The sequence below is a fragment of the Lagenorhynchus albirostris genome, chromosome 11 (genome assembly GCF_949774975.1).
Source record: "Lagenorhynchus albirostris chromosome 11, mLagAlb1.1, whole genome shotgun sequence".
Lineage (NCBI taxonomy): Eukaryota > Metazoa > Chordata > Mammalia > Artiodactyla > Delphinidae > Lagenorhynchus > Lagenorhynchus albirostris.
The window spans coordinates 103,567,981-103,590,304 of NC_083105.1; the positions used below are offsets into that span (position 1 = coordinate 103,567,981).

General features: G+C 54.3%; 1 protein-coding gene and 1 long non-coding RNA gene across 4 annotated transcripts; one reads left to right on the plus strand and one right to left on the minus strand.

The window, feature by feature from the left end:
- Nucleotides 1-698: 698 nt before the first annotated feature.
- On the minus strand, nt 699-20,586 carry BID (BH3 interacting domain death agonist). 3 transcript variants are annotated; one of them, XM_060164507.1, is made up of 6 exons: nt 20,473-20,548; nt 8,824-8,885; nt 5,299-5,503; nt 2,977-3,116; nt 2,085-2,297; nt 699-1,164 (listed from the first exon to the last, which is right to left on the minus strand). In XM_060164507.1, exons 2-6 carry the CDS (start codon nt 8,833-8,835, stop codon nt 1,153-1,155), a joined length of 582 nt encoding a protein of 193 aa, XP_060020490.1. In that variant the 5' UTR covers nt 8,836-8,885; nt 20,473-20,548; the 3' UTR covers nt 699-1,152. The 3 variants fall into 3 exon arrangements, with proteins under 3 accessions (XP_060020490.1, XP_060020492.1, XP_060020489.1); XM_060164509.1 differs by lacking the exons at nt 5,299-5,503; nt 8,824-8,885 and having other exon boundaries at nt 20,473-20,586; XM_060164506.1 differs by lacking the exons at nt 8,824-8,885; nt 20,473-20,548 and having other exon boundaries at nt 5,299-8,802.
- LOC132528602 (uncharacterized) lies at nt 1,613-14,700 on the plus strand. Its single transcript, XR_009543247.1, has 2 exons — nt 1,613-1,710; nt 13,472-14,700. It is a non-coding gene; the product is annotated as an uncharacterized LOC132528602 (long non-coding RNA).
- Nucleotides 20,587-22,324: the final 1,738 nt, after the last annotated feature.

Consider the following 22,324-nt stretch of genomic DNA (forward strand, 5'->3'; position numbering starts at 1 on the left):
AAGACCGAGTGCGCCTGAGCCAGCGGGGCCGGGGTCACCCTGAGCCGGGACAGAGCCACGATGCTGCTGGCCAGAAACCGGTCACCCACAGTGGGCCAGCGGGGCGCTATGGGAGCCGTGGGGCTGGTATGGGCCACTGACTGATTCTGGACCGGGTGCCCTACATCAACGGCAAGTTCAAGGAAGACGATTAATTAAACCCATCCCCTTGGACCCCTCCGGTATCTGGTGGTGCTGCCTTCTTCCATCTGCATCTGGAATGGCCCAGGCTCTTGGGATGAACCTCGAGGAAATATACAGTGAGAGATTTCCTGTGTTGGTGGAATTAGCTTTGGTATGTGAACACACACAGCATTAAACCTCTCTATGAAACCTAAAAAAAAAAAAAAAAAGACTGCACTTCCTTACTATGAAGGTGTCCCTGTTTTGAGGGGAATTTATCACTTGTAAGAGGTCCATGCATTCCCTCTCCAATCCCTGGTCCCCTCACACTCGGCACTGCCTGTGGTAACACCACCACCACCACCACCACCAAGGGTGCGCCTTTTTTTTTTTTTTTTTTGCTGCACTGCATGGTATGTAGGATCTTGGTTTTTGACCAGGGATCAAACCTGCACCCCTGCAGTGGAAGCACTGAGTCTTAACCACTGGACCGCCAGGAAAGTCCCAAGTGGGTTTTTTTAAAAAACAAAAAAACATTGTGTGTTCTTTTTCTTCTGCCTTTTATTTGTCAACCTGCTTTCATTTTGTTGTTCTTTTTTTCTTTTTTGGCTGCAGCTTGTGGGATCTTAGTTCCCCGACCAGGGATCAGACCTGGTCCCTGCAGTGGAAGCGCAGAGGAGTCCTAACCACTGGACCACCAGGGAACTCACGATCTGCTTCTAGATCTGATTTTCAGGCGGGGACCTTTCCAGCAGACATTAGGTAAAGGCACAGTGTGTGGATGGATGTAGATGATGTGAAACACTCACACACGTACATGAAGAAATTCCTAAATGGTCCCTGGCTTTAAAATGGTGAGAGACAGCTGCCACCTCGTGCCTGTCTTCTCTGAGCGCGTTTAAGTGGCCGAGGCTCCATCTCTGTGGAGACAGCTCCACCGCTGTCACCATCTCAAGTTGTAACCAGTCACACTTTTGTTGAGTCGTCCCTTCAGTCCATCTCCTGGAGCAAGAAAGGACAACAGCCGGGATTAGCCAGCCTCCCTCCTGAGCCAGGACCCTAGACCTGAGCCTCTAGGGCCACAGTCAGCAGAAGTGCAGCTGGGGCTTTGCAAACAAACACAGCTTTCACCAAGTCACTTATGGTGCCAAGAGGCATCTCAGTGGGTGAGAGGACTGGACCAAGGTTCTGTTTCAGTCCCACAGTGTCTGGAAGCTGTTAACAGAGGCTTATCTCCTTCCAACAACAGCTCAGCTTGGTTTCGCAACGAGTTGGGGTTTGTGTTCTCCCTCCGGTTTTTACTTTTAAAAGCCCGTATAACCGAAGGCCACGCAGAGAGAATGCTTTTAAGGCTCATCGACTACATGTTAAGAGGATCAGACACCTGAGCAATGCTCCCGACACATAAAACCCCAAAATTTATAGATAAGATACATCCACTTTCCCTTCCAGGTGGTCTACGAAACGGAAGCACCAGACTTTCTAATATCCTGGGTGGAGGACAGACGTGTACAGTTTGTACCCCCTTTTGACCGCTCACCCTCCTTGGTAAGCATGTTTTAATTTAAATTTTACTCCTTTTTGTGACAAGGTGAGGCTGACAGCAGACTGGGGAAGCCCAGCGTGGGCCCCTCTGGCCCCCTCTCCTGCTCGCCCTCCAGCAGCTCTTACAAGCCTGTGAAGGGTGCACAGTCGGCCTCCGCTGCCCTGTGACAGCAGCTCCTCTCAGAAACAACCGGACTCCCGGACGCAGAACCAAGCCTTTCCTCCTGAGCAGGAAGGGCCGTGACCACCTTCCCTGGGGCCTGTCCCCAGCAGGCAGCCCTGCAGCGAGGGTCCCAGAGCTCAGAGGGGGCCGGGGTGGGGAGAGGCGGACACCAAGGGGGCTTAAGAGCCCAGGAGCTGCCACCACTGGCTCTTACGTTTTGGACTAAGTTCCTCACGTAGGCGAGAAGGTTCTGGTTGATGAAGGTCACTGTGGTGTGAAAGACATTTTGGAGCACAGCTGGCGAGTGGTCAGCCACCTTTTTGGCCACGAGCATGGTCAGCAGGAGCAGGGTCTTCTCGCGGTCCACATCCGCAGGGTAGAGCTGTGTGAGTTGTTGCAGCGCGGCCGCCAGGCACCGCCTCCTGTCCTGCACAGGTGGAAGCAGAGGCGCGGTTACCAGCCTCCCGCGGGGAGGAGGGAAGTGCTGGAAACAGCTGAGGAGGCAAAGCCGGGGGCAGGCGAGGCACACCCCCCCCCCCCCCCCCCCGCGCGCGCGGTGGGTCCTCGTCTCCTGCTTGGAGGCACCTGAGGTCAAGGTCAGCCACCGCCCAGGGGTCCAGCCTGGTACATGGGAGCAGGGAGGGGGATGGGGACCTCCTGCCAGGAGAGGCCTCAGGCACCGCCAGACCAGAAGGGACCTTCCACACGCCAACACGTGGCAGCAGGAACGGCACGATCAGCCTGTGTCTGATCCGCCGGCCAGCGAAGCTCAGAGGGAGGCTCCCTGACAGACGGGCCTTCCCGGAGGCAGGACTCGACCCGCTGGGCCCAGCCCGAGGGCGTTTCTAGGTCACGGGGCCCCGCCACCTCAGCGGTCAGAGGAGTGGAACATGTTTCAGGAAGAGTCACATCCGTCTCGTTAATCTTTGGGGGGCTCTGTCCCCAAACTCGAGTCTGACTTCAGGTTTTCAGCTGTCAAGTGACTTTTTGAGAGACAGTTCACCAGGCTGGCTCTCTCTCCAGCAGTCACGAGCTGAGCCACCTCCCTGGACGCTGGTCTGTCTGCCAGGAGGCAGAGGACAAGCCCCGTGGGTTTTCTCACTCACCTCCTCCGACAGGCTCGAGTTACTGAACTGCGCGGCCAGGCCAGCCACCAGCCCCGGACAGATGCTGCACTCCATCCTGTCCCCAATCTGGGCGAGCTGCCTGGCGATGTCCCGGACCACTTCCTCCCGAGTCTCAGAGTCTAATGTGCAGAAAGGCCGGGGGGGGGGGTGTCAGATGATGACCCGCTCACACCCCGCTCCTGCTCCAGGAAAGGGGTGGGTCCTGCATCCACAGCCCAGTGAGGACAGTGTGAACACGGGACCAGGCGCAGGGGCCGGGCGGGAGAAGGACCTGTGATGCCGGGGTAGCCACAACCTGGGCTCGAAGCCCAGCGTCCAACGGCTGTCGGCAGAGGAAGCGGTCAGGACAGAGGCTCCGCGGCCTCTCGTCCTGGACTCTGCCTCCTCCCCACCCCCCCACCCCTCCCCAGATGCCACGCTCTTCCTTCCTGGACACCATCTCAGCCCCTCCCCAGAACAGAAGCTTCCATGGGCTCTGGGGTTCCCAGCTGTGGGCTGACTCCCAGGTACGCAGCTGGGGACCCAGGGCACTGAGTGACCAGCCCCCTTGCTGCTTCTCCCCGCAGCACAAAAGTGTACTCGCCCCACCTCCAGCCCCTTTCCGCCCATCACACAGGTGGAAGGCATGTGGCAGCCAGCCCTGCATTGAGAGAGTTGTTGGCATTGTTTTTCCAACAGCATTTGCTCACTCTGTGTCTCTGTGTCACATTTTGGTAATTCTCGCAATATTTCAAACTTTTTCATTATTATATATTTGTATGGTGACCAGTGACGTCACTGCTTCAACACACTGCAGGCTCAGAGAATGGTTAGCATGTAGCAATGAAGAAGTCCTTTTAATTAAGGCACGAACGCTGTTAAGACAGCGCCACTGCACACTGAACACACCTCCGTGTAGTGTACACGTACGTCTACACGTGCTGGGAAACCAGAGGGTCCAAGTGCCGCGCCTTGTGGTCTGGACCCCGACCAACAACCTCGCCTAGCTGCCTGCACACTTGTCCCTCGGGGTCTGGGTGGGCGCCGGCCCAGGACCCCTGCGGGCACCAAACTCCAGGGGCTGGCGTCCCTCACGTGATCACCTCCACCTCATACCATGCCACTGCACAGCAAATTCAACTTTTGCTCTGGGGAACTTTCTGGAACTCTTTTCCCCAAGCATTTCCAACCTGTGGTTGGTGGAATCTGCCGGCAGCGCCTGCACAGCCCCGCGCCCGTGGAGTTCCGTGGGCCTGGCTGCAGCCCTGACCTCACTGAGACGTGTCTGTGTGACCCCCAACACGAGCCCTCCTCACCCCAAAACCTCCCACTACCCGCCCATCTCTGCTCGGGGACAGGTCACCACTCGCCTGCCAAGACCTCCAAGACCTGGGTCGACAGCCCGGCCACGCTCCACCCCCGTGGTCCCCTTCGCGGCCCGGCCCGTGCGCTTGTCCTCACCCGCCTCCCACACAGCCCCCGACGGCCCCGCTCTCCCACCTCCTCCCGTCCAGCCGAGCGAACAAATCCACCGACAAGTGGCGGCCAGGCCTCCGTTGTGCCCGTTGTGGCCACACCTCCTCAGGCTCCTGACCACACACCGCTTCCTACCCGAGCGCCCACCTTGCCCTGTGCGTCCAGTGAGGCTCCACGGTCTGAGGGGCGCTTGGTGCAGATGGGGGCCACCGGGGCAGCAGATCTGAGAGCAGAGCTACTCCTGCCCCTTCCCAAAGGGGGCCTAAGGCAACCCTGGCTGGTGGGGACCCCCTGCTGCGCCGCTGGCTACCTGAATTGAGACAGCTGGTGGCCCAGAGGCCAGATCAGCCTCAAGAGGTCAGTGACCCCCACCTCCAGGCGGCAGACTCCAGCCCAGGCCTCCCGGGCGCGTCGGGAACACGTGGGAGCCTGCCCCCAAAGCACAGGCTGGTTCAGGAACCCAAGAGAATTCCTCAGGGAGCTCCAGGAGGTGCTGTGCCTGGCCCACCGCCAGAGGGGCGCCCAGCCGTCAGCTCCCAGTGGCCTCCGTGGCGGCAGCACTGGTGGCCAAAGCTGAGGCCGGGAGGACAGGACGCACACCTGGAATCTGCCACACACGGAGGATGGCCCGGCCCAAGAAAAGAGCCCCAGGTCCCCGCTGCCCTGGTGACCGTGCAGATCGTCATGGCCATAACATACACAGGAGTAAAGCACGGGCGCTGCACAAACGCAAACAATCCTCAGGAGCCCGAGTGGGTTTCAACTGCCTGGACTCGGCGAGGCCTGCTCCGCTGGACACGGGGTGGACCTGAGCATCTGGGCCGCGGAGGCTGGCCCGGCGCCTACCTGTCTCTGCCGCCCCCTCAAGACGGAAGTGGCTGCACCAGTTGCCATCCGTCTGCAGCTCGTCGTCGTGGGCCGCGCGCACGGACAGCTTGTGGCCCAGCATCTCCAGCTCCTGGCGGCAACGGGAGTGCGGGCAGCTCTGGAGGAAGCTGAACACCAGCAGGCTTGTGGTGCGCTCATCCTGGGGGCTGGCGCCATTGCTGACCTGAGAGGAGAGTCCTGTGGGAACATGGCCCCAGGCCGGGCAGCCGGGCCCGCGATGGCCTCCCTGGCCCGGGGCCTGGACACCCTGCCAGTCCGCAGGGCCATGTACAGATGCTGAAAAGCTCCAATCCTGCAGAAGGTGACCCATCTGCCAGCGGCCAGCTGGTGCAGCCCGGGGAGGGCGGCCAGGCACGTATGTGTCTAGGTGCCATGCTGGCTCTGCACGCCTGTGCCAGGCCCTGCGTATCTTTTACCAGCCAGAGCCCATGCTCACTGGGAGTGCATCCAGCAGGTAGAAGCTCATCCTCTTCCATCACGTCCTTTGTGGGCCCAGGAGGGTCCTGTGCAAAAGCAGTTTTTCAATACAGCCTGGGCAGTAGTGACCACAGGCAACACCTGCCTCTGGGCAGGCCTGGCTGACCTCAGGTAGATTAACCCCTGGCCAAGCCCACGAGCAGCACGGGGGAACCAGGAGGGCCACTGCACGTGGCAACAAGAAGGCAAGTGCAGAGCAGGACCAGGGGTGCTCAGGTCACCCCCAGACCTGGGATGAGAGGGCATCGTGAGAGGCTAGGATGCCAAGACCGCCCAGATCAATACACACGAAACACACGGCCTGGGCTGGGAGCAGTCACGGGGAGAAAATGAAGGTGCAGGTAAAATTGACTTCTAAGTCCATAATGTTTTTCATTAGAAAATACTAGAAAAATATTGATTAGGAAAATCAGAAAACTTTGAGAGGACAGTTTTTAGAGGACAAATTGTTTTCAACGAAATGCATAAAATAAGGTGCTTATGTATTGCTATTCAGCCTTTGCTTCTCCAGAATTACTCCTAAAAGGGGGAAATGTATGTAAAAGCTCTACTCTACTAAACCTTTACAGTGAGGCCAGTGGCACAAGGCAGCTGAGAGACTCAAGAATGTGCTTCGTCTCTACCTCAGGAGACGTCCTGGTCAGGAGAGAAGAGGGGCTGAGGCAGGGCTGCGGTTGAACCGTGTCCCCCAGAGACAGGCCCAGGTGCTGGCCGCCAGGACCTGAGAGCAGGACCTTATTTGGAAATGGGGTCTTTGCAGATGTCACGTTAAGGCCAGGTCATCCTGGATCTGGGCCCTAATCCCATGACCCATGTCTTTACAAGAGAAAGGGGCAGGCTTACAGACACACACAGGGATGCCAGTGCAGACGGAGACTGGAGCTGGAGAGGCCAGAGCAGACTCCTCAGAGCCTCCAGAGGAACCAACCCTGCAACACCCTGATACCAGACTTGTGGCCTCCAGACACTTCAGGAAAATACCCAGCCGGTGGGGTTTCCCTACTGCAGCCCCAGGGAACCAAACCAGACCGTCTTTTTCAAGAGGTTGGTAAACAGGGTCCAAAGTCTGGGCGTGCAGCAGCGGTTGCCACCAGCTACGCCAGGTCAGGTATCAAACCCAGATGCAGTGACCCCTGAAACACAAAGAACAGAAGTGGCCGGGCGAGAAGGAGAGCATCCGGTGTGAGAGGGCTCAGGCCCTGGAGCCAAGTGTTTAGTGCCATCGGCTGGGAAGCGTGTGGACAGACTCCGTTCTGAGCATGTCAAGAACAGGCTGGCCTGGACTCCCACACAGGCAGCCGGTCCAGAAGACCAACAGCATTTAACACCAAGAACAAGCAGGGCTGGTGACAAGCCAAGGACGGACGAGTGACACAAGCTGAAATGGATGTCTCAGAAGGGGGAAGATGTGATAGCTGTTTATCCTTTTAGGTCACAGGAAAAAGTATGTCAAGAGAAATGATCAAGACTTAGGAAATCTTGCCAGACATAATACAGATTTCATCTATAGGAGGCAAAAATAACTCGTGCTATAAAGTCAGTTCCCGTGCAGAGAAAACGATGGAAAGCTGTCCAATGTGTGTGATAAACTAGACTAATCCTGGTGTCCAAACCTGGAGAAAACAGCACCAAACAAACAGTAAAAACAAAACAAAACAAAAAATCAATCTCATTTTCTACATATCAAAAAAAAATCAAAGAATGCTACAGTATAGATGAACAGCGCCATACAAACAGTAAAAAAAAAAACAAAACCCAAACCGAGCCATCATGCTCAGTGATATCAGCAGACACAAGAGGACACGCACTGCTCCATCCCTCTCATCTGTGTGGTCCCTGAAGCAGAGAAAAGGGGGCAGCGGTGGCAGAGCGACGCGAGTGCTCTTAATGCCACTGTGCCGGACACTTAAAAAAGGTTAAAATGGGGACTTCCCTGGTGGCGCGGTGGTTAAGAATCCGCCTGCCAATGCAGGGGACACGGGTTCAAGCCCTGGTCTGGGAATATCCCAAATGCCATGGAGCAGCTAAGCCCGTGCGCCACAACTACTGAGCCTGCGCTCTACAGCCCACGAGCCACAACTGCTGAGCCCGCGTGCTGCAGCTACTGAAGCCCGCGCGCCTAGAGCCCATGCGCCACAACAAGAGAAGCCCGCGCACTGCAATGAGAAGCCCATGCACCACAACGAAGACCCAGCACAGCCAATCAATCAATAAATAAAAGGTTAAAATGGTAAATTTTACTGTAATTTTAAAAAAACCTGGAAACAACATCAAAGGGAAAAAAGAAAATCTATAGCAGGGTGAAATTTCTGACGGGGGAAGAGGAAGCTGCTGGATGTCTCACCATGAACCTGACTGTGGGGCACGCCTGTGTCTCGGTTTTCTCAGCTTGAAGGAAAGAAAGGGGAAAGCAAAGCCCTGGGAGTGTGTCTGCCCTTTCCCACTGAAGTCATCAGGAGAAGCGGCACCTGGGCAGCGCCCAAAACCTCTTCTGCTCAAGTAGCTGACGTTTCTCCTGAGCTGCTAAGCTGGGAACCACACGGCTCCCAGGCCTGCAGAGGGTTGTTTGAGAAGCGCACACCCAGCCCCCAGGCGCTGTCTGCTCAGAGATGCAGAAACCGGGCCAGGCTCGTGAACCACCTAGTAAGTCCTCAGGCCCGCGGCCGCCCCCATGGGGCTGGTGGCGACACGGAGGGCCCCGGGCTGGGCACCCGAAGATGCCACACTGCCTGGCAAAGACAGGAAGGAGGTGAAGAAGAGCTTCTGCTGGGCCAGGCGCGACTTTCTCTTTTAAACTCGCTTAAAGCACAAGGCGCCATTTAGGCCCCATCCTGCTGAGGCAGGGGACTGGCCCACGCGACCTCGGCGACGCTATAGCTCTGAGCCTGTCCTGCACAGGAGCGGGCGGAAGCGGTGCGGGGACAAGGGGGTTTTCCGCCCTGTGCTCCCGAGAGCTGGGATCCGAGGCTCCGCCGCCCACACCCCCAGGACCACCGCCCATCTGACCTTCGAGTCCATGGCCCAGGCAGCGTCGTGGGCTCCAGCTCACAGGGGTGCGGGTCGGCAGCCTGGAAGAGGACACACACAGGGTGGGTGCAGGGCCCCTTGTAGGGCAGTAACTGTCAAATTTGGAACTTCCATACGGTTCCGAAATACACGGGGTAAAAAGAGAACAACCAGCTCCTCTCCAGGGAGAAAGGGCAAGGCTTCCCCCACCACCACCCCGGGAGCGCGGGCGGGGGCCTTGGGGGCCTGCATCCCCAGGACCCAGGCCACCCCCCGGGAGCGGATGAGCCCACCCTGGGGCCGGGCAGGCTGCAAAGGTCGCAGATGAACTGGAGGGACAGACAGGAAGCAGCAGGACGCTGGCCCGAGGGCCTCCACGGGCCTCCAGGACAGGAGGCAGAGCTGCAGGACAATGTGCCACAGAGCAGGCCCCTGGGGGAAAGGCCGCAGAAGCCAACCCACGTCCACAGTCACAGCCTCGGCCTCCACCACACCCTCTCAGGAACGAGCTTCCGAAAACCGGGGAGGCCGCCATCAAGGGGTAACTCACATAAAATCTGCCTTCCGCCTGGGCCCGCCCTCCCCACTGTCCCCGCGGCCCTGATCCACTGTGCTCATTTCCCACCTCAACAGATATTTCCACCAAATGTTTTAATGCCTTTACATAGTGACCCTTGAACAACGCGGGGGTCAGTGGGTGTAGAATGTAGTTGTATCCGCGATCTGCATTCTCCGATTCAACCAACAACAGCCCGTGGGGCATTTACTAGTGGAAAACATCCCCACAGAAGGGGGGCCCATGCAGTTCAAACCTTTGTTGTTCGAAGGTCACCTGTGCATATATGTCTTTATAGCTCTCCCTCTATATGTAAGGATATAGAATGAGAGCAGAACACGGATGCTGACCCAGACGGGACGGATGCACAGGAGAAAGTGCCTCTGCAGGATGGCTGGGCCCCGGTGTTTTCCTCAGAAAGACAGTGGGTTTGGAGAAGGTGGATTTCCTTTTTTCCTTCTGAAATGAACACTTACTAAAGATTTTATATAACTGATTAATGGGGGAAACAAAGATGTTAAAACCACTCAGCACACAAGCACCCACGGCAGAGCACCTGTATTTCTATGGACAAATCACCTGCATCAGCATCCGTTTTCTGCAGCTCACAGAGGCGTAAAATAGCTCAAAGACAAGAAAAGGGTGAGCTGGCCAGAATATCCAGGTTTTTTGCCCATTTCAAAGTCTTTCACAGATTTCCTGACAGTCTCCGGACTGGTAATGATCTCAAAGATTATTCTTTGACACACACAAACAGGGCGGGTCTCATAAGAATGTTAATTAACGAGCCATGCCTCCTAGGTTTCTTTTTCAAATTCAGATTAAACAACGACTAAAGCCACAAGATCAGCTTCTGTCTGGAAATTCTCACCAGGAAGCTCAGGCTGGACTCTGCTACCCCGAGGGCGGGCAGGAGCGCCAGGCCAAGCAAGTTCACAGGCTCCACCTGTGGCCCCTCTATATGTGTGCGGAGAAAAGGAAGCCCAGCCAGGGGAACAGGGGCCACGGATCCAGACACTTGCACGTGGCAGAGACTCAAATGCAGGCAGTGGGTGGGGAGCTTTGCAGAGGAGGCCGTGGGGGAAGCAGGGGGCCCGCTGGCCGTGGCTCCCTGTGCGATGGTGTCCTCTATGTCGCCCCACGTTGGAGGCACAAACAGAAAGGAGAGAAGCTGTCGGGTATCAATCGAGTCCTGAAGTTATTTTTAGCTCCCTGGACTGTCCCAGAGAGCACTCTGACTTGACCTCCGGGCTGGTGGTCACTGGGGGGGGCTGGGGGAAGGGGCCGGGCAGGCTGCTCTGCCATCGTCCACTCATATATTCAGTCCCAGCCTCTCTTACTCGGGTCCCCACTTATCTCAGATTCCCTGGCCTGCAGGAAGCGACCTTCCCATCACGGAGGGCGGGGACCCCAGGGCCAGACTGGCTTTCCTGGGAGGCTCTGTAGCCTTCACTCCCTACAGGCAGCTCAGTTCTGTGACAAGTGGCCTGTCACAGTCGATCACACAAGCATCATTCAGAAATAGGACGTTCTGAGGAAGGCGCTCAAGTTGTCCAATTATATTACATCCTGGTAAAAAGAATAAAGGACAGTAGGCAGTTTCTCACCAACTTATACACAGAATTACCTTTGTTCTAGTAACTCTGCTTCCGGGTACGTGCACACCTATCCTCCTGGCTGCGTCACTCACAACAGCACAGGTGGTGACAACGCCACACCCACTGATGGGTGAGCGGGTGGACGCAGTGTCCATCCCGCGGTGAGTCTCGTTCGGCCTCAGAGAGGAGGCTATGGCACCTGCTGCACAGGGAGGAGCCTGAGGGCCCTGAGCTGAGTGACACGAGCCAGACGCACAAGGGCGGCTGCTTCTCTGCTGGAAAGTGGACTGTTGGCCCGGGGCGGGGAGATGCGAGGGTCCTGGAGAGGACGGGGGTGGTGGCATCTCAGTGCGGGGGACATTCGGAAGTGGCTACAGTGGAGAAGTTTATGTATAAATATTTAACCACACACACAACAAAGAAGGAGATTCTGGCGCCTGCGACGATGTGGAGGAACCCTGAGGATGTTACACCGAACAAAACAAGCCAGACGCAGGAGGACACACACCGTCTTGCCCCACTTACATGAGAAGTTGTGCCTGTTTTCTAGAGAATTATTAATTCCTATTAACGCCACTGAGCTGTACACTTAAACTGATTAAAACGGTAAAATTTTAATCTATTTTACCACAATAAAGTTTGAAAGAAAACACCCCCCACAGAGTCGTCTTTTTGAACCTATGCAAATAGCGGTACCATCACACAAAATGAGGAAACTTAGCAAGAATTCTGTCAGGAAGAACTAGTTGTCATTTCCGTCTACCAGGTTTTTATGGGTTACAGACAGTTGAAGAAAGAGAAAGTTTCGTGTGTCTAGAAAACAGAAATGGAAACGTCAGCAATATTCCGAGCAAACCACCAGTTTCCCACCTTTGGTCTGTGGGTCCCAGCAGCTGCGCCCACGCCGTCTGCACCCAGAAGAGCCTGGAAACCCTGACCTGCACCCGGCGAAGCTCTGAGTTGTTGAAACCAGGAGAACACAAACCAGGAGAACACAAACGTCTGTTTGTGAAGTTTCACTAGTTCAAAGTACCTAGTACCAGTCCTTTCCACAAGTCTCTGATTCCGTCCTTCTTTGCTGAGGACACACACGAAAAGCCCCAACTCATCCCCACAGGGCACAGGCTGCCGGGGGTGATTCATGTGTTTCTCTAACTGACAACATCAGAACGGAAGGGGTCAGATTCTCTTTTGGGGTACAGTACGTTAAAAAACGTGATCAGGGCTTCCCTGGTGGCGCAGTGGTTGAGAGTCCACCTGCCGATGCAGGGGACGCGGGTTCGTGCCCCGGTCTGGGAAGATCCCACATGCCGCCGAGCGAGCGGCTGGGCCCGTGAGCCATGGCCGCTGAGCCTGCGCGTCCGGAGCCTGTGCTCCGCAACGGGAGAGGCCACAACAGTGAGAGGCCCGCGTACCGAAAAAAAAAAAAAAAAAAAAGACCGTGATCAGTGTTTCCCCTGAGAATAAAGGCGTCCCCATATAGCACACAGCTTCTGAAACATTTAAATGAGTAACGGTTTCTTGTAAACATAACCAAAGCAGCCTCACAACAGTAACACTTCAGCCAAATCTGATTAATTGTATAATCGCTCTCTTTATAAGTATAAGGTAAACGGCCTGTGGGATTCTCCAGGGGCACTCTGGGAAGTCTCAATACTAGTTTTAGGTGTAAAAGATATCCTGAAAACATTTTTTTTTCTAAATTCAGGGTCCAACCTTTGGAAGCTCTGTCAGAGTCCACTTGGGCACTTAAGATGGGGTCACGGATGCCTGAGAAACAGGACATGGTTATCAATGAACGAAACTAAGAAAACCTTAAGCTCCTCATAAGTGATCAACCTTTGTTCTTTGTGGGGCTGTTTTTCCCCTTAAAACATAAAGCATCAAAAATTATTGTTTTGGGGACTTCCCTGGCGCTCCAGTGGTTAGGACGCCGTGTTTCCACTGCAGGGGGTGTGGGTTTGATCCCTGGTCGGGGAACTAAGGTTCCACAAGCTCCGCGGTGCGGCCAAAAATAAACAATTAAAAACAAAACAAAACCAAAAAAACTCGTTTTGACAGTAAAGGAGGCAAGACCATCAAAATAAGCAAACTTTGCTAAAACTGTGAGATTTCATAGCTTCTTCTCAGACTCAGACATTTAAGAGATTTACAAAAACATGAAACAATGTTCTCACTAAAAACATTGTTTTGTAAAATACAGTATTTTTTAAAAATATTCGTTAAGCAACAGGCATTGATATTTTCAAACAAATCAACAATATTTGAAAATTTTCTCCAGTCTTACTTTCTCACACAGAAAATAGATAAAAACCACTTAATCAAAAGCTTTTCAGGGTCCTCAGTAATTTTTATGTGTAAAAGAGAGACCAAAAAGTTTGAGGGGGGGTGTGAAGACCCCCTTTCCTTGAAAATAAAAGCACATACACAACAGTTTTTCTCTGTCATCCATTTTAATTAAGACTCAACCCAAGTGACTGACCTTCCTTCACAGAAAACCAGGTGCCCGGGTGTCACACAACTCAGACGCTATCTCCAGCAGCACACGTGCCCTGGGCGTCCCCACAGTGCAGACACGCTGAGGGACACCAGCCAGAGACGAAGCCTCTGCTGAGGACACTGAAAACACTTGAACTTACACCTGGTACGCAATGCTTCGGTATCCTGTCTTACTTAGAAATTACCTAGGTAGACAGTGATTGCCATCATTAACTCAATTTAATGTGCGTCCAAGCTGTACCCTGGAATACTGTTAAAGTAAAAACAATGTCAGAATTCTATTCAACTTAGTTGAAAACAAATTTACATTTCTCTTAACTTTAAACATCATGTAAGAGTAATATTAGCTGATTTGATAAGTAAACCTGTAGAAGTTCGGGGGGAAACCAATTACAATAAAATGTATCAATGTTATATTGATATATTGATTATTACATGTAATCAATATTAAGTATAATACTGATAAATCAGAGAAAAGACACAGCTTTTTAAAACCCCAAATTATTAATTTATCCTCATTTGCCAAAGATTTATCTTAATTATGTGAACCTGCATTCTTTTTTGTGATACAGTTTATGTATAGGTTACAGGTGTACAACATAGTGATTCACAATTTTTAAAGGTTATACTCCATTTATAGTTATTATAAAATATTGGCTGTATTCCCTGTGGTGTACAATATTACCCTTGTAGATTATTTATTTTATACATAGTAGTTTGTACCTCTTAATCCCCTCCCCGTCTTGCCCCTCCCCCTTCCCTCTTCCTCTGGTAGCTACTGGTTTGTTCTCTGTACCTGTGAGTCTGTTTGTAAACCTGTATTCTTAAAACGTTTCTGAGTTTGGACTTCCTTGGTGGCGCAGTGGTTAAGAATCCGCCTGCCAATGCAGGGGACACGGGTTCAAGCCCTGGTATGGGAAGATCCCACATGCTGCGGACCAACTAAGCCCACAAGTGCACCACAACTACTGAGCCTGCGCTCTAGAGCCCATGAGCCACGACTACTGAGCCCACGTGCCACAACTGCTGAGCCCGCATGCCACAACTACTGAAGCTTGCACTCCGCAACAAGAGAAGCCACCGCAATGAGAAGCCCGCGCACCATAACGAAGAGTAGCCCCCTCTCGCCGCAACTAGAGAAAGTCCGCGCACAGCAACGAAGACCCAACGCAGCCAAAAATAAATAAATAAATAAAATTTGAGTTTCTTTCTGTGCATTTAAAATTTTTTTAAAGTCTAATGCGTTTAAATTATTAGAAACGAGATTTCCAGATTTTCTGGAAATTTTAGAAATATTTATATAAGCATTTATTTAGGTCCACAAGCCAATAAGAACAGAGTTCCTCCAATCTGAGACACTTCACAACCTAACTGCCTAATGATGAGAAAACGTTTTGCACATTTACACGCCAAGAGGCCAAGGCCTTGCTGAACTACAGACCCACAGGGCACACGGCGTCGGTCCCACAACTTCAGGGCCAGGTCAAGAGTAAACACGGAAACACCAAGGCTCACGGGTCCAGATGCCATGGAGTGGTTCTCCGTGGTGGCACAAAATAGGGAGGGTGGGAGGGAGGGAGATGCAAGAGGGAAGAGATGTGGGAACATATGTATATGTATAACTGATTCACTTTGTTATGAAGCAGAAACTAACACACCATTGTAAAGCAATTATACTCCAATAAAGATGTAAAATAAATAAATAAATAAAATAAAAATTCTGAACTGAGCTCAAAAGAGACCAAGGACGCAAACCACCGTCTGACCACCCAGATCCTCTGTCCTCTCCCGCTCAACACAGAGTAGACCTCTGACACCTGCCCACAAGGACCACAGTCAGCAAAGGCACCAAAGGAGTAACTGGTGCACATGTGCAAACGCAAAACCCAGCCAAACACAGGACAGAGGGAGCCATTCCACTGGCCCTGAGACGTGGCCTCTGGGGGCTGAGACCCACCGGCACGCTTCCAGGGACGGCTCCAAAACTGCCAGCCAAAGAAAAGGGAGAAACCATGACTTTCATACAAATACAAAACAATAAAATGAACACATGTCCAAGATTTTAATTATTAGCTCATTAATTAATAAGGGAACCAGTAAGATAGATGATACAACCAGTTTCTAGATAACGTGGATTTCTAAGGCGCCCGCCAGGTCTGCTGAGGTCACGTAGACAGTCCTTCCCCCGAAGCGGGTGAACAGGGTCAACGCAGAGCCACAGGAGGCCCAGGCCAGTGTCCACGTGGGCCCCTTCTGACGATTTGTGGCGGGGTGGGAGCTGCCACTCACCCAGAACACAGTGTGGCCTCACTTCCAGCCCCTTGCCACCTGGATTCGCCAGGACAGAAGTTGGAGTGTGGACGCTGGTCTGTCTCTCTGGCTCCTCTGCACCGAGCTCTCCGTCCCTCAGGCCTCCCCAGACGCTGGGCACCTCCTCAGAAACCCCAGTGATTGCTCTGCTCCTCAGCCCTCCCCTCCATCCCACAGGCCTGGGAACCACTGGCTTTCAATCCTGGCTGCACACACTGGGAGCAACTGAGAGACTTTAAGATACTGATATGACATGACCTTACATATGGGAAAGCCCAAGGAATCCACTAAAACACCCCTGGCAGTAATAAATGAGTTCACCAGCGCTGCAGGACACAATCTCTGCAAGATCTGTTGTACCTCTACATGCCCGCAATAAACAACCCAAATATGAAACGAGAAACAGAGCAGCATCAAGAGAAATGAGATACTTCGGAATACACTGCACAGAAGATATGTAAGACTTGTACAGCAAAAACTATGAACATCGTGGAAGGAAAGTAAAGATCTAAATAAATGGAATCGTTCCTGTCCATGGACTGGAAGGTGTATTCCATTCCGCCAGTGGGAGCCCCCCACAGACACCCACGGACTCAACACAATTACCCTCAGGCTCCCAGCTGGCTTTTCCGCAGAAAGTGACAAATGGCTCCCGTTTCATGAGGAAATGCAAGGGGCACAGAATAGCCGAAGTCAAAAAGAACAAAACTGGCGGGACTCAGGCTCCCCAACTTCACAACTTATGACTGACCTACAGTAACTGAGACAATGCGGTACTGGCAAAGGATAACCTCGCAGATCAATGGACAAGAAATGACAGTCCGTAAATAAACCCTAATATTTATGGTTCATCGACCTCTGACAAAGGGGCCAAGACAGGGTAAAGAACAGGCTTTTCAGCAAGTGGTGCTGGGACAGCTGGTATCACAGGGGCGAAAGCATGAATTTGGGCCCCTACCTCATATCATATACAAAAACTAACTCAAAACATGTCATAGGCCTAAATATAAGAGCTAAAACCATTTAAAAAAAAAACTCTTAGAAGAGAACAAAGGAATAAAACTTTATGACCTGGGGAGAGGCAGTGATTTCTTAGATATGACACCAAAAGAACAAGTTATACAAGAAAGAAAAAGATAAACTGGACTTCTTGAAAATTAAAAACCTTTGTGCTTCAAAGGAAACGATCAGTGAAAACACAACGCACAGAACGGGAAAAAGTGCTCGCGAATCATTTGCCAGACAAGGGACGTGTACCCAGAAAATACAAAGAATTCTTGTTAACAACAATAAAAAGACAACCCAGTTAAAAATTGGGCAAAAGATTTTAATAGGATCCAAAGATATACAAATGGTCAACAGGCATATGAAAAGACGCTCAACATCATTAACCACTACGGAAATGCTAATCAAAACCAAAATGAGAGGGGAATTCCCTGGCGGTCCAGTGGTTAGGACTCTGCACTCTCACTGTTGAGGGCTCAGGTTCAATCCCGGGTTGGGGAACTAAGCTCCCCACAAGCCACGTGTGTGGCGCGGCCCCCAAAAAAAGAAAGAAAGGAAAAAAACCCACAGTGTGATACCCCTTCACACCCACGAGGACGGCTAGAACCAAAAGGATAATAGCAAGTGGTAGCGAGGATGTGAAGAAGCCGGGAGCCTCATACCGTGCAGGTGGGAATGTAAGATAGCGCAGCCACTTTGGAAAACAGTTCTGCAGCTCTTCAGAATGCTAAACAGAGGTATCACAAGACCCAGCAATTCCACTCCTAGGCATGCATATATACAAGAGAAATGAAAACACACGTCCACACAGAAACTTGTACACGAATGTTCATCGTGACATTATTCGAGGTAGCAAAAAGCCGAATGTCTATCAACTGGTGAATGGATAAGGAAAATGGAGTAGATCCATAAAATGGAGTATTTGGCCATAAAAGGGAATGAAATTCTGATACAGGCTACAACACGGATGAACTCTGAAACATTATGCTGAGTGAAAACAATCTAGTCACAGAAAACCACAGACTGCATGATTCCATTTATATGAACTTCCCAGAATAGGCAACTCCATAGAGAAAGAAGTAGACAAGGGTCACTTGGGGCTGTGGGGATAAGGGGACTGGGGGTGACTGATAATGTGCGTGGCTTCTCTGGGGGCTGTTGAGAGGCTCTAAAGTTAGACTGTGGTGATGGCTGCACAGCTCTGACAGTAAACTGGAAACCACGTTAAATGGGCAGATTTTATGGTATGTGAAATATCTCAATAAAGAGGTTTTAAAAAAAAAGCAGCCCAAGGGAGGGTGGAATAAAGAGGGGGAGCCACCCCGTCACACAAGCCCCAGAAGTGAAACCCACCCCCAGTGCAGAAAGCCTCCGAGTCCCAGTGTCCTCGTCCACCACCGCCCGACCTGCACAGGCCCTGGCCGAGAGGTGTGTGCACACAGGGTGCAGCAAGACGGCCCGCAGGGGCCGTGTGCCGGGGGCTGCTCCAGAGCGTCGAGGTGGGCCTCTGTCCCAACAACCTCCCTTGCCTCGGAGCCAGGGAGAAGAAAAGGGATGTCCCACGGCCCTCCTGGTGACCCGGACCCCTGGCCCCGGAAGAGCCCTCCGCCACGCGTGGTAGCCACGCTCCCGGCCGCCACATCCTTCCACCGCGGCAGAAGGTCCCCGGGACGCACGGCACTCCTGTGCCTGAAGGTGACCAGCCCCTCTCCAACCTGCTCTGTGACCCGGAGGGAACTCGTTTCCTCCCCGCCCGCGATGACAGGACACTGAGGGAAGGGGATAACTGCAAACGAGCCACTTCCTCATTGTCCCAGTGGTGGCTTCTAGAACCCTGGACACAAATACACAAAAGCCAACCGAGAACTCAGTCTGCAGCAGAAGTGGTTGCTCTGTGGTTCACCTAGATGATCACGTCTGCTGTTCACTGGAAACTTCCCCATTCAGCCCATCACAGGCAGGAAGAGGAGGGAGGGAGAGGAAGGAGGGAAAGGACCGGGTCGGGCACTGGGGAAAAGGTCCAGAGCGGGTCCAGGGCACCGCCCCACGCTTCCCCCAGCCCCCAAGGCTGCCCGCAGGGAGGGGTCTGCGGAAAGGCCAGGCCCTCCCCACCACCACCGCGGGTCTAACAGGTGCAGCGGAGCAGGGCTGAGACGTGGGGCGGCGGCCGGGAACCCAGGCAGCGCAGCCCCGCAGGGAGAGCCGGGGCTCTGGGGCGGCAGGGTACTCAAGCGTCTTGTCTCGGATCAGCATTCGTCCAGACACAAATCTCTGCCCGCGTGTCCCGCCCAGTGAGCTCCGCGGGTGCTTCGGGCGAGCACACGCGTGACCCCCGGGGGCCCAGGTGCTGCTGTCAGATCTTGTGTAAGGGAGGCCCAGCGGGGTGGGGGGCACTCCGGGCCTCCACTCCCTCCACAGCCCCCACCTGACATCCGGCCACCAGAGGCGCAGCCACAGAAGCACCTGCCACAGCTCTGGAGCGAGGCTTCTCAGGGCCGACAGTCCAGACGCGGCGTCCCGGGCACCGGCGCACGACGCGTGCTCCTCCATCGGAGCACAGGCCCCACCCCTCCCCCGCCACAGGCAGGCGGCCGCAGCGCCAGGCCAGTCCCCCTCCTCCTTGCCCCTGGGTGCCGGGGCTTCCGGGCAGGCCGCTCGCATCTGCAGTAAGTGGGACCTCCAGTCCTGGGTCTGCGAAGGCCCGGGAGTGGGGACCCTCCCCCAGCTCTCCCGCACTGCTGGCAAGCTCCTATCCACCCCTCAGAGTCCACCTCGGATGGCCTGACCTCCTCAGACAAGACTTACGGGACCCAGCCCCTGTTCCGGCAGCTCTCTGCTCCAAAGCCTGCATCCCGGTGTCCCGACGTCGCCATTCCCACCACACAGCACCCTGTCCCGCGGAGCCTTCTCTGGGCGCAGCCCAGAGAAGTCCGTCCTTGGACCCCAGCGTTAAGGCTGCCCCTGTGCGCTGCGCTCCTCCCTCGCGGCAGGAGTCCAGAAGCCGCCCCGCGGGCCGCCCCATCCTCTTCCCCGCGGTGCCTTCCTAGAGCCAGCTCAACCCTTGCTGCCGGAGGGCTCCTCCCACCCTCCCCCAGCTCGAGCGCAGACCCTCTTCCAAGGACAGTCACCCGTGGCTCCCGGCGGGCTCAGGGTTTGCCCGGAGATGGCAGGGACCCGGGCCCAGGAGAGCCCCCAGCCCGACCTGCCTTTGTCCCGACGGGTGGGATGGGACTGGGAACCACGTGCCCCTGCTGAGGCCGCCGACGGAGGCCTGGGCAGCAGACAGACCCGCAGGAGGGGCATGGCCGGGGCGGAGTCGCCCGAAAGGGTCTCAGGGGTGAGGCCCCCTCAGTGAAGACCACCCCCTCCCCCGTGAGGGCCATCCCACCCCCGCAGCGCAGCGTGTCCCGCTCACTGGATGAAAGAAACGCGCCCCACGCCCCGCGCCCGGCCTGCTGGCTGAGGGTCTCGGAACTCTCGGGGTTTCCGGTCACTAAGTCACTCAACAATCCACTTCCGCCGCCCGCAGCGTGTTCAGGGCAGCGCGAGCCGGGGAGGCGCCAGGGCCCGCACCCGCGTCTGCCTCACGCGGAGGGAGCAGCGGGACGGAGCGCGCGGGGGCAGGGGGGGACGGCCCAGGGATGGAGGGCACTGGGACTGGGGACGCCGGGGGGTACTCACCTCCCACGGCGGCGGCAGGCGGCGAGACGGCTGCGCACAGGGCTCGGGCGGGAAAAAGCCGACATTCCGGGGGCGGAGCGCGCAGCCGCCGCAAGCCCACTTCCTGTCGCTCCCGCCCCGCCCCGACAAGGCTCCGCCCCCTCACTGCCGGCCACGGCCGCCCCGCCCCGGCCACGCCCCCACCCCATCATTTCCTCAACCTTGCTGCGGCCCCGCCCCTTCCCGGCCGCACCCCGACAAGGCTCCGCCCCAGGCCCACCTCCAGGCCCCGCCCCTCGCCAGGTCCCTGGAGGCCGCGCGCGGAGAAGCAGGAAGAGAGGCCTCCAGGGACCAGGGCAGTCGCTACACGCGAACTCAGGAATAGAAACCGAATTTTAAAAAGAAGAAAAAAGACCGGAAAGAAATATAACCAGAAACCATGGGCTGGTTACAGTGAAATGATAAAATCGCAGGATTTTCTACTTTTTTGTACTTTCCAATTTTTCTTAAATAACTGTGGCACCAATTTTACAGTGAATAAAAACTATGTAATAGGGACTTCACTGGTGGCGCAGTGGTTAAGAATCCGCCTGCCAGTGCAGGGAATACGGGTTCGAGCCCTAGTCCGGGAAGATCCCACATGCCGCGGTGCAGCTAAGCCCGTGCACCACAACTACTGAGCCTGCGTTCTAGAGCCCGCATGCCACAACTACTGAAGCCCGCGTGCCTAGAGCCTGTGCTCTGCAACAAGAGAAGCCACCGCAATAAGAAGCCCGTGCACCGCAACAAAGAGTAGCCTCCACTCCGCAACTAGAGAAAAGCCCGCGTGTAGCAACGAAGACCCAACACAGCCAAAAATAAATTAATTTAAAAAAAAAAACTATGTAATAAAGATCACATCATGGGAACTGGGAACCACGTGCCCCTGCAGAGGCCACTGAGGGAACAGTTTTTAAATCTAGGCAGTGTTATCTGTCTGTGTCCCAACTTGATTTCTTTATCAGAGCTGCATATCCAAGTGATAAAAGTATTAAACAGCAAGTACTTTTAAATGGGGCTCCTGGCAGTCAAAACAAGAGAGAGAGAGTGAGGGACTGATTTCACAGCCCTGCAAGGAAAGGATGGAGCTGCCAATTTCCACTGCAAGAGTCCAACTTTGTCTCACACCTAACTTTAAGTGAAAGTTTTGGCTTTTGTGTGCAGCGCTGAAGGAAGTATGAACAGGGACAATCTAGAAAATCTGAACGAGAGCAGGTTCATCCCAACAGACACATGACTGGTGTGAAGGCACAACAGGGCCAGCCACCCATCAGGGGGCCCAGCTCATCACTCTCTCCCTGCAATGGCCAGGGACAGAACTCCTCACCTGGCCGCTGAGGCCGCCTGCATAAGCCATCAGCCCCCACCCCCCCGCACCCACACTCTAGAGCCGTAAGTTCATCTCTAGGACCACAAATGCGTTGCCAGTACCCTATGTGGACCAGCCAGGCCAAATCATGCTGCCTAAAAGCTGCTCCCAGGCTCTCACTGTGGTCTTGTCAGGAGGAGTTTAACTTCAGACCAATGCATCGAGCCAGTAATCCTTCCAGCCTCAGCACCACCCAACTCTCCTCTTACTCTCACAGCTTCTGACCGCTAAACTTGGGTGATGGATGACATGACTCTCTGCCTTTTTACACAGACCTCTGACTGTGATTTCACTTTCCACATCACAGCCTCCTGGGCCGTGAAGGGCTGCTGTGGCTCCGGCAGCAACACCATGTTCCCCAGATGGCAGTCACAGTAGTCCTGCTGTGAACACTGTCCTGCCAACCTTTTTGTAGATGCGTGTCCTCACTCCTCTTCAGTCTCATACCTAGGAGTGGGGCTGCTG

Bases quoted from the DNA above. Each gene is read 5' to 3' on its own strand.
- BID (XM_060164506.1), bottom strand. From the start codon at position 5,650: ATGGGTCACCTTCTGCAGGATTGGAGCTTTTCAGCATCTGTACATGGC. The intron at 3,117-5,298 runs GTAGGCGCCGGG...TCTGCACATTAG, and splicing joins TGAGGGGGCGGCAGAGACAG to ACTCTGAGACTCGGGAGGAA. The intron at 2,298-2,976 runs GTGAGTGAGAAA...CCACCTGTGCAG, and splicing joins ACTCGAGCCTGTCGGAGGAG to GACAGGAGGCGGTGCCTGGC.